General features: G+C 51.2%; 4 protein-coding genes across 5 annotated transcripts; 1 reads left to right on the top strand and 3 right to left on the bottom strand.

Moving 5' to 3' along the window:
• The first annotated feature begins 2,817 nt into the window (after nt 1-2,817).
• On the top strand, nt 2,818-7,025 carry H257_09676 (hypothetical protein). Its single transcript, XM_009835972.1, has 6 exons — nt 2,818-4,506; nt 4,830-5,306; nt 5,650-6,255; nt 6,311-6,532; nt 6,614-6,696; nt 6,757-7,025. The coding sequence occupies exons 1-6, from the start codon at nt 2,830-2,832 to the stop codon at nt 6,938-6,940; spliced, it is 3,249 nt and encodes a 1,082-aa protein (XP_009834274.1). The 5' UTR covers nt 2,818-2,829; the 3' UTR covers nt 6,941-7,025.
• A 329-nt stretch (nt 7,026-7,354) lies between these two features.
• H257_09675 (ribosome recycling factor) lies at nt 7,355-8,383 on the bottom strand. Its single transcript, XM_009835971.1, has 5 exons — nt 8,293-8,383; nt 7,974-8,239; nt 7,827-7,918; nt 7,619-7,778; nt 7,355-7,564 (listed from the first exon to the last, which is right to left on the bottom strand). Exons 1-5 carry the CDS (start codon nt 8,372-8,374, stop codon nt 7,484-7,486), a joined length of 681 nt encoding a protein of 226 aa, XP_009834273.1. The 5' UTR covers nt 8,375-8,383; the 3' UTR covers nt 7,355-7,483.
• Nucleotides 8,384-8,744: 361 nt separating this feature from the next.
• On the bottom strand, nt 8,745-10,951 carry H257_09674. Of its 2 annotated transcripts, XM_009835969.1 has the most exons (5): nt 9,828-10,951; nt 9,571-9,749; nt 9,213-9,494; nt 8,979-9,157; nt 8,745-8,917 (listed from the first exon to the last, which is right to left on the bottom strand). In XM_009835969.1, exons 1-5 carry the CDS (start codon nt 10,884-10,886, stop codon nt 8,901-8,903), a joined length of 1,716 nt encoding a protein of 571 aa, XP_009834271.1. In that variant the 5' UTR covers nt 10,887-10,951; the 3' UTR covers nt 8,745-8,900. The 2 variants fall into 2 exon arrangements, with proteins under 2 accessions (XP_009834271.1, XP_009834272.1); XM_009835970.1 differs by having other exon boundaries at nt 9,213-9,749.
• A 213-nt stretch (nt 10,952-11,164) lies between these two features.
• Nucleotides 11,165-13,111, bottom strand: H257_09673 (hypothetical protein; the record flags this gene model as incomplete). Its single annotated transcript, XM_009835968.1, has 6 exons — nt 11,165-11,280; nt 11,378-11,543; nt 11,927-12,052; nt 12,228-12,338; nt 12,474-12,568; nt 12,850-13,111. 6 exons carry the CDS (start codon nt 13,109-13,111, stop codon nt 11,165-11,167), a joined length of 876 nt encoding a protein of 291 aa, XP_009834270.1.
• Between the last annotated feature and the right edge of the window lie 1,311 nt (nt 13,112-14,422).

Raw genomic sequence — 14,422 nt, 5'->3', positions numbered from 1 at the left:
GTAGTCGTTGGCGAAGGGGTAGCCGGTGGTACCGTGGTGGCGTTAGAACCACTGGGTTCAGGAGCAGGAGGCCGTGAAGTAGTGGTGACGTTTGAGGTGGCTGTAGGTGAAGGAGTGGTAGGCTGCACTGTGGTTGTGGTGTTTGGTGCAGTGGGTTGTGGTGTAGCAGGTGGAGCTGTGGTTGTTGTGGTGAAGTTTGGTGCAGGCCGTGTCGAGGTAGGAGTGGCAAGCTGTTCTGTTGTTGTGGTGTTGGGTTGTCTAGGAACTGTTTTGGTGGCTCCTTTGGGTTCAGGTTGTGTCGTAGTGGTGCGTGAGCTTGTAGTGGGAAGTGGTTTCGATGTTGAGTTCGTAGGCGTTGCCGGGATCGGAGGTACACTCGATGGTTGTGTTGGGAATGGAACATTGGTCGTAATGGGGGAGGGAGGTGGGGTGCGCGTAGGTTCGTTCGTAGTTGACGATGGCGTACTAGATGATGGTTGCGGTGGTGTAGTTGGCGATGGAGTGGTGACAGTTGGGTTAACTGTCGTCGTGTTGATGCGTGTCGGAAGGGGGGTCACTGGAGGCAGTGTGATCGTGGTATTTGCGGCATTCGTGGGGAGTGGCGGTGAGGGGGATGCAGTCGAAGGGGCGACGATGACGTTGTCAACAATTCCTGTCGAAGGATGATCAGCGGGGGCATCCTGTTCTTGTGTCGGGTTGAAGTGCGTGAGTCTGACAAGCGGGAAATCATGAGTGTACTGCCTCGTCGGCGGTGTTGCTGTCGGTGATACGTTGTCAACAATTCCTGTCGAAGGATGATCAGCGGGGGCATCCTGTTCTTGTGTCGGGTTGAAGTGCGTGAATCTGACAAGCGGGAAATCGTGAACGTACTGCCTCATCGGCGGTGTTGCTGTCGGTGATTCTGCATAGGACACGGCGGCACTCGCCATATTCACAAGCGTCGTGAAGAGAAGAGCATTCCTAGCGTGTCCTCGTTCGGATCCCATCGGCATGAGATGGAGGTGTGCTTCGTACTCACTTGCCCTCGTTTCCGTTCTGTGTATATTCGGGGCAGGGACATGGGATAGCCGGTTGAACCTATTTGATGAGCGCCCACATGACAACTCCCTCAATTTAAATCAATACCACTGTTGTTTTTCAGTGTTTATATGGGACTTAGTATACCGTAGGTTGGGCGAACCGTCAAATTACTTATGGCTTTAGAAATACTTCAATTTTCGACAAATCGTTAGAATAAGCCAAAGATGCAAATTACGCAAATGGGACACTCATTCCTCGCCGAGTATTACTCTGTTCGCCTTGAAACATAAGAGGCGGATGTAGTGGGCTAAATAGCTTAGCAAATGATGCTGAATTGCGAACCTACGTAGTATACGTATAGGACCCCCCGTATTTTGGGAGACGTCGTACAAATGCACTGTACTCTGACCATCTCACCTCTAGGGGGGATGAAGTGCATATCAGTGGTTACCAATAGTTAAGGACATATGTACTCATCGGGGGTAGGACGGAGTCCCTAGTATTGTATCCGGATGGGAGAGGTCCACGGTTAATACGTCGTCAAAACAGGTAGGATGCCAGTGAATGAATCCCTTGGCACTTGCAATCACCTGAACGAGGTGATATTGCACTTTTGGCATTTCACTGCGTAACTGCACAAATGCAACTTGGCTTGAATACTGCCCCCGTGCAGTTTGTTCCTAGAGTAGTACTGTACAATGTATAACGCAAAAAAACAATAACGCTACCGTTACTAGTAGTCAGAACATTTCCCCTTTTTGCCACTTCCAAATTTGTTCTCAGGGATAAAATTTGTAACACTGTAAGGTAATATTTTGGATTTCCATTTTGTGTGTGAAAAACACGAAATCAAGGAGCACTGCTTCTACAATGTCATGAACCAATCATAATCACTGAAAATGATATTTATTTGATGAATGCAATGATAATGGGCATCGCAGAGTTGCGACGGTGGCGGACTGTACAGTACCGGTATGGTGCACGCCATCTATAAACTACCAACTTTTCACAAAAATTATTGACTTCATTGTCATATTCATTACTCAAAATTTCAGCAAATTGAGACGTAGACTCGACAGATCTTAATGTGGTGAAGAAATTCTACGTCTCAGATTCAAATTTGGTGATGAATTTGGTCCAGAAATAGATATTTAACCTAGCCCTATGGCCAAATTTCCAAGCGCCCATGTAAAATACCGCTGAGATGTATCTTGATTTTTGTATGTGACTCTAATCCGTATATAATACCCGAAGGCAGTTGGGACCTTTAACCTCCCACTCAGTAGTTTTCAGAAATAGCATGAGCCAATCAAAATAGATATACCTCTTCTTTTTTCACGATTTACAGTTAGAAAAAGGCGTCCTTGACGTCTTTTTCTATTTTTGGTAAAGTGAGTTGCGTAAAAAATCGCAGAAAAAGAGGTAAAAAAGTAGAAGTAAGAAACTAGCACTTGGAACCACTTTTTCATTTGCTAAAAATATCTACTTGGAACAGACCCTAAGCACCAGTCAGATCATTCCAAGACCTAACTGTCACCACTCAACGTTATCGGCACGCCAAAACTTAATGAGAAGCTCATGATGCTACCAATGGTACGTAGTACTACTGCAGTACGGTACCGTATTGCGTAATTCGAGTTAGACAGACTTTGATGAAATACTCGAGTACAGTATACCCAATCAAAGCACTTTAAATAGGCGACGTTGGTTCGCTATAATATTACTATATCAAACATTCAGATTGGCTATAATATAGCCAATGAAACCGCGGTGCATTGCCTTGGAGACCACCACATTCTTTGCTTGATCATGTTCAGCCTGGACGCGCCGCTGCAGCCGGCCGTCGAAGGCTTCGTGGACCCCGAGAATGGAGAGTCCCAGCACACCACGCACTTGAACAACGTCGTGATGCAGATCCACCGCAATACGTCCATCCAAGACCTGATCACGTTGCTTGGCCCGCAGTTGACGCACGTCCAGGACAAACGGCGGTCGCGCGCCACGCTGCTCTTGGCCGAAGTACTCACGCGGCTGCCAGAACTCAAGCTCGCTGCTGACACCACACATCTTTTGCTTGTGTTCTTCGTTGAGCGCCTCGCGGACACTCCAAGCCTTGGACCTTGCTTGAAAGCACTGTCGGCACTGCTGTCGTTCCATGCTGCGGCCGTTCCCGCCGCCGACATCCTGTTACTCCTCGAATCTTTGTTCTCGCTGCCGTCGCCCATCCCTACGTTGGGCCAAGCCATGCGGAAGCAATGCTTCCAGCTCATGAACATCGTCCTCGAGTTGAATGTCGTCGACACTCATGGTGCCCGCGTGCTCATGGAAGGCTTTCTCGCGGCCATGGACGGCGAAAAGGATCCGCGCAACTTGCTGCTATGTTTGCAGTTGGCCAGCGCGTTGCTGACGGCGTTCCCCAGCAACGTCGACGCCGACCTCATTCGGCTCTTCTTCCACGTCACGTCGTGCTACTTCCCCATCACGTTCAAGCCGCCGCCAAACGATCCGTACGGCATCACGTCCGCGCAGCTCGTGGCCGCGCTGCGCTCCGTGTTTATCGCGCACGATTCCATGGCCAAGCATGTGGTGCCGATGGTGCTCGACAAGCTGAGCCGCACCACCGTCACGGACATGACAGTCGACATGCTGGACACGCTCGCGTTCTGCTGCACAAGGTACCCGCTGAACCGCCTCCTCACCCAATTCACTCCCGTCGCGACCACCGTGTACCGCTCCATTCTGCACGGGGACAACCAGGCGGTGATTGCCGCCGCCACCGCCACCCTCCGCGCCATCGCCAAGGCAGTGTCGCCACCGAGCTCGCTCCCGGGCATGCAGGCGCTGGCGTGGTCCAAATTTGTCGTGCATGTGGTGCAAACTGCCCTTCGGGACATGCAAGACCAAGCGATGGACTCGATGGTGAGTCTGCGGGCAGCCACAGTCCTCACGGGGGTCGCTGCGCAGTCGGCGGCCGGGCTCACGTACGTGCTCGAGTCGAGTTTGCCGTTTCTGCTCAGTCGCGTATCGGCGGCGGCGGCGGCACTTCCCACGTCCTCATGCTGCTCGACGTCGTCGCAGCTGGAAGCGGCGCTGGCGTGCCTCGTCGGGCTCTTGGACTGCATCGACGTCGACGTCGACCACGTCACGCCCCCCGTCCTCCCCCACGTGCAACCGATCCAAGCTGCCCTCGTGCAGAGCTTCCACTTTGCCTCCGCCCACGTCGCCAGCAGTTCGCGCCCGCAACGGCTGTGCCTCCAAGGCCTGGCTAAACTCGTGCTTCGACCGCCTTCCCCGCTCCTCCAAGACGACTCGGTGCACAGTCTGGTGGACCTGTGGACGACTGTCGTCCTCACGCACGCAGCGGCCGACGTGCGCGCGGAAGCCACGGCGGCGCTCAAAGCCACCGCCAACAAGTCGGCCGTACTGGCGCACCACGTCCGAGAAAGAAGTTTACCGCCTCTCATGCACGTCGTCGCGTCCCCCGAGGTAGAAACAACAACAACGTCGCAGCTTCTTCAAACCTCTATGAAATATTGTTGTTTTTACCCAAAATTTGGACTCTTGTCATCAATTATATTTCGATCGATTTTTTGTACTGAATTTTTTATCTAAGAAGGTGATGTCCTGTGGTGATATTGGTAGCACACGAATTGTGAAGTCACACACACACACTAATTCGATGATAGTTTCCTTCAATCTGATTGGCTAATACTTCTGCCGATTCATCTATACATTTGGATGTTGCCCCAGTTAAGCATACACACAACAATATATATATATGCGTGGCATGCCCACGACTGGTTCTGTAGGCATCCCCTGCCTTGGGGAGATCTGCTACTGACGTGCTCAAGGATGTGTTGGCTGTGCTGGCGGAGCTGTCGACGGAACCGTCGATTTTCATGGCGCTGGTGCTGCCGTTGTGTCAACTGGGGCTCGGAATCAACCCAAACCAACCCCTGCTGCAATTGCATCCCCAGACCAAAGATATTGCCTCGGCCGTGGCGAATATCGTGCGATTAAACCAGTTGAATGTGGCATGCATCGATGCGTGTGTGTTACCGACAACTGCGACAACGTCAGTGGTGCAGCTGCTCGTGGACACGGTGGTGCATCACGTTCGCCAGCAACTCGAATTGAATGGCCACGCGTTGCTCAACCACGACGATGATGCGGTCACCGTCACGTTGGTGCCGCCCACGGCCGTGATTCTCGGAGTCGTCATGCAACACGGATCGATCCAAGCCCAAGAAACGCTGTTGCAATATGTGCTCTCTCTCTTTTTGACCGTACGTGTGTGTCCACGAAATCGAATTATTCATATATATATATATATATTGTGTGTGCTACTCAAAATTTCCTCCGGCGGTTGGTTGAATGAACCGCCGAAGAATCGCCGGACCGTCGAAAATTTTCATATAGAACTAACAAGTTGATGAGGTATTTTGTGACTGCAGTCCTACAAGCAATCTTTTTAGCCAATAAAATTGAAACCTTCATTCTTTGTAGCCAATCATACTCGTTGGCTCAATTAGTTGGCGATTTCATCAAACCCCCAAAATAGAAAAATTTGACTGAAAAGCACAGTATATATTTGATATCGTGTATGACATTTGAGGAATGTGTACGTAGATGGAAGTGTCCCCGCTGCAACCCCAAGCTACCGCGGTGTCGCTCCAGTTGATGCCTCTGTTGGGAGCGGTGCTCTACTCTGCCGGGGCCGCCTTGGCCACCATCGCCCCCGCCCTCCCCACGCTGTTACCTCTACTATTTGAGCTCGCCCAACGTCCTCTACTTCTTCCCCCCCACACCGCCGTCGCTACTCCTTTGACCGCTAGCCCACCGCCACATCCAGCCACGACGTGCGCGTTGAAATCCATCGCGGCTTTGCTCAATGCCATGCCGGACGATGCGCTGCTGCACCAGTACCTTTCCCATGTCGTCACATCCACGACATCTTCTTCCAGTGATGGCGGCAACTTGCCGCCGCCTGTGGCGTCGGTGGTTGTCGACGCCGGGTACCCGCTCCCTCGTCGGCTCGCGGCGCTGCAAGTGTACTTGCACGCGACCAAAGCCATCGTCCTCCGCGCCCACGCGACGACCGTCCCCGTCGTGTTTACGTTTCTGTGGTCGTTGCTCTCGTCCGAAGAGCTCAAGCTCCACGTCGCCCACGGGTTTGAGCTCGTGCTCGATGATTGGACTGACGTTCTCACCGCGGCCAGCCACGCCCTGATCAGCGTACGTCGGACTCGTGCAGCATGTGATGGTCACTGTCGTCAACTTTTTTTTGTAGCCGGTCCACCGCCAGCGCACGTTTTCGCTGCTGTTTCCGCTCCTGACGACCAAAGAAAACATGGAGAAGCGTGTGGTGACGCTCTTGGTCGTGGCCCACACCCCGCACGCGATCCTGCTGCCCCATGTCCTCGACATCGTGCCGTTGGTCGTGGATGCGTTAAACTTGAAGGAGCCGCCGTACGCCGCCTTGCTCGGACATCCCGCGCTTGTGACGTTTGAGGTCCGGTTGTCCTTCTCGTTGTATTGTAGTTGCATGCATACATATATATATATACGCGGTAGTGTTGATCTGGTCATGTAGATGTGCTTTCAGCACGACCCCCAACTCGTGTACGGGTACCTGAACCAATTGTTCCCTGGTCTGCTGTGGCAAAGCCAGCACTGGTGCGTGTTTGGTCGTTTATCAACAAACATTCATGTTGGAAATGTATGTTTGTATAATAGCCATGCCGTAAAAGACCGGCTGCGCGCGCTGGGGTGTCTGGCCAGCCTCGCCAAGATCAAGTACGAGCTCATTCATCCGCACAAGGAGCGCGTGATCAAGGGACTGCTGGCGGCGCTGGACGACCGCAAGCGGACCGTGCGCCAAGCAGCCGTCAAAGTACGCAACCAATGGTCGATTTTGTAATGTGGGGACGAACCCATGTACGGTCGTAATACAGTTTGACATTAGTATTACGCTTGACATACTGTAAAGAATACAGGTACTCGCAAGTTGAAAAGTCGCCGCTTCACTATGGTGCATACTTTATTCAAGACGTTTGATAAGTGCAATCTACTCGAATCACGAAGCGACGCTATTGGTTACAGGAATTTTGAATGGATCTGATTGGTTCTTGCTAAATACGTTCCGCCAATCACAAGTTGATTCAAGATTCGAAATCACCACGCAAATACTAAGTTTCACAATATTGTCGATTTGATACAAATTAGGGGAGGGGGTGCAATCGAATCGCGCCGACCAACCCGATCCACAATCGATCTGATTGGTTGAATTTCATTGAGAAATAGGCTTTGATTGGTTAATAATTTTGAGCTTACCTGAAGTAGCCAATCAAATCGATTTAAATTTCAACGAGAAACCATGCCACAACACGAAATTTCACTAAAAAGCACAATATATCTTGTATCTTTCTCGTTAAGAGTCAGGAAAGGTGGTGGCGGTTGTTGATTAAATCACCGCCAACGCTCGCTCCTTGGACGCCAGCAGTCGCGTGATCTCGGCAATGTGGTCGTCCGTGAGCTTTTGAATCTACACCCCCAAAGATATCAATATCGACCGTTCGTTCGCTTGTGGTTGAGGTACCTTGTCCTGTTCGACCTTGACGTCGTCTTCGGAAATGGAGTCCTTGAGCTTCTTGATCTCGTTCATCCCGTCTTGACGGACGCGGCGCACATGTTGACGCGCCGATTCCGCTTGTTTCTTGGCTGCTTTCACCAATTCGTCGCGGGTTTCCTTGGTCATTCTACCGCCACTCAGAAATTCGCATATGATGGTGACGATGGACACATACTTTGGAAAGCGCACGGAAAGAGTCGCACCGCTCGGTTGCACCGAGAACGACGGGTTTAGGCCTTCGATGCCCGTCCGGATGTCAGTCAGGAGCTACATGACACTCCATGTCACGCCAGCAGAATTGACCGGCACGCATCCGACGTACCGACGGGTCATAGATCGTGACGGCGAGCTCGGTAGGTCCCACAACCGACACTTGGGCCAACTCAGTCAGCGACGCCATTTGGCCGTATGCCGACACCATGAGCGAGTCGAAGATGCCTGCGTCGGCTTGGCCTGGACGCATGGCCGACAGAACTTTGATGTAGTTGGCCACGGCACCGCGCATGTTCTTTTTCACCTCGTCGTGCGTTTTCTTAGCGACGTCGCCAAGCGCTTCCGTGGCCGCCGCGGGCTCTGTCGCTTTGCCACCTAAGGAGCCAGACACAAGAGGGGTGAATACGGCGACAACATGTTGGGTGCACCTTTGGCTTTCTTCGCAAAGGACCGCAGGGGTGCCGCAAGTCGCGACGGGGTGCTGGTGCGCAGGAGGATTCGACCAAACATGATTTTGCAACTCGAAAAGTGGCCACAATTTGAATACCGTACGAAACAATACATTTATATACAGTACAATGAATGTACGATTATGTACGTACTTCAACATTGAACCCACTCAAATCAAACCTTTCAATTTCATTTCACGAAGCGATTGCATCCATTCAGGAATACAAGAAGCGACGGCTCCGAGTTTCCATGAGCAACAGATCCTCCAAGAGATCGACGAAAGTGTAAGCTACTATGCATATCGTGGGCTAGACCAGATTGCCAAATTAAACGGGCACATGGCCAATTATATCGGGCACACCACCAAATATATCGGGCGCACGGCCAAATATATCGGGCATTCGTCCAACTTAACTGCAAAATGGTGTAGTAGAGGTATGCAACTTTGTGCAAACGACACGCGTTAATATTACCAATCACCCAACCCTGTTCAATGCTAGCACATTTGCTACACGGCTTAACGGGACTCATAGATCCGTCGTCGTACATCCTTGCCTTGTCCCCTTGTTGCTTCTTGACTGAATCATCACAAAGTTGGACACCCTAAGGTTTCTCGTCAAGTCAAAGCACATACTAGTAGTACGTGTTGTTGCTGACGTGATACCTTCGGGGTGCTGTATCCGCATGCCTTCGCGGGCATATTTCAACAGCGTGGCTTCAATCGTGATGTATGACGACCGACTAACCTCCGTGTACGCGCTGACCAACGGTTCTGGGTGGCCAAAACATTTCGACTCGCCCACTTGATACGCCGTGGGCCTGTACTTCGACACATGTACGTCCCTACATGTATTTTCTTAGCCTGGCGAACAACCGACAACAGCATGATATATTGTACTTGTATCGGAACTCTTGGAGGGACTCCCACGAAAGACTATCGCCCCCACACCCCGTCATCTTTTCCGTGTTGCGGTGGAAAAAGAGGGGGCTACCGTCGGGAGCGTACTGCACCATGGTGTTGCCACAGAACAACTCACCACCACTACCTCCACGTGAACGCAGTCGGCGGCCAAGACTTCCAGGAGGTCGTTCGATCATATGAAACGGCAATTCCGATTTGAGCCACGCGAGCCGGTACAGGTCCTTGTCGCCATGCACCAACCCCAAGTCCGTGACAAGGCTATATTGCGATGCGACGGATCAACGAATCCAGTCGTCATATGAATATGGCTATCGAATAAACGAGGCCGTCGTACCGAGGTGTGTGAAACGAGTAAAACATGAGCACGTCTAACGCCTTCTCGCTTGCCCGTTTGTTGACTAGCAACTGCCCAGACTCTTGTTCAAACATGTCGACAAAATCGATGCCCGTGAGGTCCCATAACGAGCTAAAGCCGTTCAGGCCAAACAGCGAGTTGCCTGGCTTCCAATAGTCCTACAAATTTACACAGCAAATGAGTACCAGGAACAGTGTAGCTTTCCAGGAAAGTAGACGGAAAATACAGCTACTAACCGGCCAAAAGAGGGCGCCAGTGGCTACAAATGTTGGCTCGTCAAAAAGGAACTCGGGGTTCCGAATGGCGAAGTTGTCGCTGTCAAGGAGCAGGACGTTGTCAAAGGCGCTGTAATAGAGCGCGTACGGCTTGGTGAAGAACCGAGTGGCCAGCGGATGGTCGATCACACGAGGGTGGACTTGGAATTGAGCGACCAGAGCAGTAAGCAGGGGGTTTGTCCCTTCCATTTCGTCTGGTCTGTACCACACTTCAATGGGCAACGAGCAGTTGAGGTCTTGCCAGAGCCGTCGGATGCTGGCAAAGGCGGTGGCAAGGATGCCAGGGTGCACCACAAACACAATACCTCGGGACCCAAGCAAAGGTTGATTCGGTGGTGAATTCGTCGAGACGTGGTCGTTGCGTTGGCGCAAGTGATTGCCCGAATGTAGCGCGAATAACGCTGCCGAGCTCGAGCTTTGTTGTGGAGAGTTTGACAGGACTGGCAGCGGTGAATGGTTAATGCTGGAAGAAGTAGAAATAGACACTCCCGCTTCCAACGCGAGTGGCTCATGGCGGTATTGCAGCGAGTCCCAGCCATACGATGCATACTGGGCGCCCACATCGCATGAAAAGTCGCGATTCGTAAACCGAGAGCACGCCATGTGCATGGTCGAGATCACGTCGCCTGTAATGTCGCTCTGCACTTCGAAGTACCCCGACACTCCATGCAACCCAGTGGAGATGTTGGTGTCGCATCGCTCGGTGCTGCTAGGAGTGTGGAACAAGGTGACGACGTTGCTGACGTAGCTGCTTGGACACTCCCCTGTGTGCTGAAACTTGAGACATCGAAACGTCCCGTCTCGGCGCGTGGTCTTGGGGTACAGAATTCGCTGCACAAACTGGGCGATGGACCACACGACCGCGTACTCGTCGTGCTGGATGGCGTGATGGTAGGCATCCACCACGGCTTGTTTCGCGTCGATGCGGCTTAGGAGTAGGTTCACGTAGACCATATACAGCATCGACTGCAAAGCCACACAAGCCAAGAGCACGCGCACCCGCCGCCCGGCAAGCCCCATCTGTCTACAATGTACTGGAACAAGGTTTGGACAAAATAACTTCGAAGTAATATGATGGAAACTTGAAGTTGGTTTCAAAAATCGTACTCCATAAGTCGGAACCAATTTCAATGATTTGGTTTTCCCGAGAATGTGATTGGTCAAACCGAAACGTCGCGTTAGATACTGTAAGAAAAGGTCAAGTTCATACAGTAAATTTAGTTCACTACGAGTATTATATTATTGCCCACAGACCAACCCAGGCTATTTTATAACGTCGAGACTCGCGTCTTTGTTCATCACAGCGTAGGTGGGAACAAGGTGCTGCGTTTGGTACTTTGATGCTGTGGCAAGCTGTTCAATCGACTGCCCACTGCATCTTCGAACGGATCGTGATGCTGGTCTTGTGGACACCCTAACGTTAACAATAGTAATTTTTCATCACGATGACGATGTTGAAGTGCATGAATACTTTGGAGGTGTTGTATTCGCATACCTTCGCCGGCGTATACCAGCAACATGGCCTCCGTCATGCGATGCGACCGTCTGACTGATCTTTGTTTCCGTGTACATGTCCACCAAGGCATAGGAATGGCCAAAGCAACCCAAGTCCCCCAGCACATACGACACCGGTTTGTAGTTGGCAAGATGCACGTCCCTACGTACATTCTGCTTGGCCTGAAGAAATGTCATTGTATTGTCAAGTCGGTTCGTAATTTTTGGAGTAGTCGCCTTGGCCAATCGATTTGAGAATAAACTAGCCAATCCATTCTAAACCACTCCTTTACAAGATTTCTGAATTGTTCAGCCAATCAATACCTTTTCTACACCCCCCCGTTTCAGATTGAACTCACTGGACTATAGTGAATACAAGATATGTTGCCAAGGTCATTCAAAAACGGTTTCACTTTTGGACTGAACAGTCCAAATTTGCGTGAGAAGGACAATACTTGTTTTGAAACTCTTGGAGGAACTCCCACGAACTACTTTCGCCAACGCACCAGTCATCTCTTCAGTGTTGCGATGAAAAAAGAGGGGGCTGCCGTGGGGGCGTATTGCACCATGGTCTTGCCGCAAAACCCACCGCCACCACGAATCGGACGCAGGCGACAGCCAAGACACCCCGGAGATCGCTCGATCATGTGAAACGGTACGGCGGCTTTGAGCCACGCGAGGCGGTACAGATCCTTGTCGTCGTACACAAAGTCGGTGAGAATGTCACACACACACATAAGTTACTAAGGAGCATATATAGTAGAATAGTTGATTGACGGTAATAGGTGTAGCTTTACTATGGAGGATGAAACGAGTAAAATATGAGCACGTGTAGTGCTTTCTCACTCGCGAGTTTGTTTGACTAACCAGCTGCCCAGACTCTTGTTCAAACATGTCGACAAAATCGATGCCCATGAGGTCCCATAACATGCTGTACCCGTCAATACCGAAGCAAGTATTGTCTGGCTTCCAGTAGTCCTACAAGAGTAGTCCTACAACCGAGTGGCCAGCGGATGGTCGATCACGCGAGGGCGAACTTGGAATCGAGCGACCAGAGCAGTAAGGAGAAGTAGGGGGTTTGTCCCAGCCATTTTGTCTGGTCTTGTACCGCACTTCAATGGGCAACGAGTAGTTCAAGTCTTGCCGGAGCCATCGGATGCTGGCGTACGTAGATGCGAGGACTCTGGGGTGCACCACCAAGGCAATGCCTCAGAACCCACTGTTCAATCTTGGTTTGGCCTCGCTGCCGTCATTAGTTTGCACGTCGCTGCTAGTAGTAACGTTTTGCCGCAAGCGACTTCTCGTTGGATCGGGCGTCACGTCGTTGGGAAATAGGGTTGTTGGTGCCAAGGGGGGTGTAGGGTGGCTAGGCCGTTCGTGTTCCGACGAGTAGGCGACCGTTGTCATCTCAACCACGTCGTCCTTGCTAACTACTGGTGGGGACATCGGTAGCGGTAAGTGGCGGTATTGCAACGAGTCCCATCCGTACGAAGCATACTGGGCGCCCCTGCGCACGAGAACTGGCGCAACGTGAACCGGCAGCACCCCATGTGCATGGTCGAAATCACATCGCCTGTGACGTCACTTTGCACTTGGCAGTGCCCTGGCACACCGTACAGACTTGTGGAAATTTTGGTGTCGCATCGCTCGGTGCGTTTTGGAGTCGTGAACGGCGCCACGACCCCGTTGACGTTGCTCGGGCATTCCCCCGTCCCCATGTACTGAAACTGGAGGCACCGGTACGACCCCATCCGACGAACCGTATTGGGGTGCAAAACATACATTTCGCCATACGATACCGCTTGACTGATCCACGACGCGACGTTGTACTTGGCGTAAAGGACGAGGGGATGGAAGCCCTCGGCTACAATTTGCTTCGGGTCGACTCAGCCGAGGATTTGGTTGACGTGGGCCACATAGAGTAACGTGTGAAGGATCACACAGACCAAGAACACTCGGACCCACCAACGGATGCTTCTTCCGTCTCGGATCATTCAAGAATCACAACGTGGCGACAGGTACGGAGTTAATTTAGGCATGCTGAATGATACATTGGGCAAATTTAGACATGTGCGGTGGTTAGTCGGTTACGTGTAGAGTTTGCCGCTGGTATGGTTGGGGTGTTGACAGACATGGACGTCTACGGGCCATCGTTGGATGAGCTCACGATTTCATAGAGGAGCATAACGTTATATGGATTCTCTCATACCTTGTAACCGAACAAGTCCATTGATAAGTGGGTTACTATAAGACGGAAATAATCCATTCACTTTCCAATTCACTCTTGAGTCAACAACACTACACTTGGTAGCATTTCGTGGGTGGACAACAAGGACTTACTCCAAGGGGCATACTGTAGCTCGGAGGTTGTGAGGTTCACAGCTACTCGGGCGATGGTTTAGCGGTGATTGTTCACAGCGAATGCTGTCCCAATTTTTTAATGTTGTACTTTGAAGTAGTTTTCACAACCGTATCCCTCCGGGCCGCATCAGCCGAATGGAAGCGGACATTTCGTAAGTGTGAATATCATTTCACCTAACCCCACGCGTGGCAAGAGAACAAGGCACACCTTACATCCGCTGAGCTACATATGCCCTTGGAGTATGAGTTTGTTGTCAATCAGGAAGTGTTACCACCTGTAGGGTGACTCAAGGCTGACTTGGGAAGTGAACCATCATATTACTACCATCATATTACTACCGATGGTGAACACTGCTTTCCGGCATGGAATGGGGTTACTCCGGAGAACGTTGCTGTAACGTTCCCGGGAGAGTTAACATACTAGTAGTCTACAGTAGTACAGTAATAACGGACTTACTGTTAGCACCAGTATCTACTACCAAGGTACAGTACTATTAATACAGTATCGTAAAGTGTTCCCACAGCCGAGATCCTGATGGGTGAACCGCGTTTGCACCAGAGCAACATGAAGGTCCGTGTACAATAGACGCCTGATTTCTTTAGCCGGCGCAAGTCACCTAGCGGCTAACATTGGCTCGAGTGCCTGTACACTTCTTGAGATTGAAGTTTCGAGTCAACGTGCAATTTCGTACCCCATTCTG

This window comes from Aphanomyces astaci (assembly GCF_000520075.1).
Source record: "Aphanomyces astaci strain APO3 unplaced genomic scaffold supercont1.24, whole genome shotgun sequence".
In the NCBI taxonomy this organism is placed as follows: Eukaryota; Oomycota; class Saprolegniomycetes; order Saprolegniales; family Verrucalvaceae; genus Aphanomyces; species Aphanomyces astaci.
This window is presented reverse-complemented; position numbering and strand designations above follow the sequence as displayed.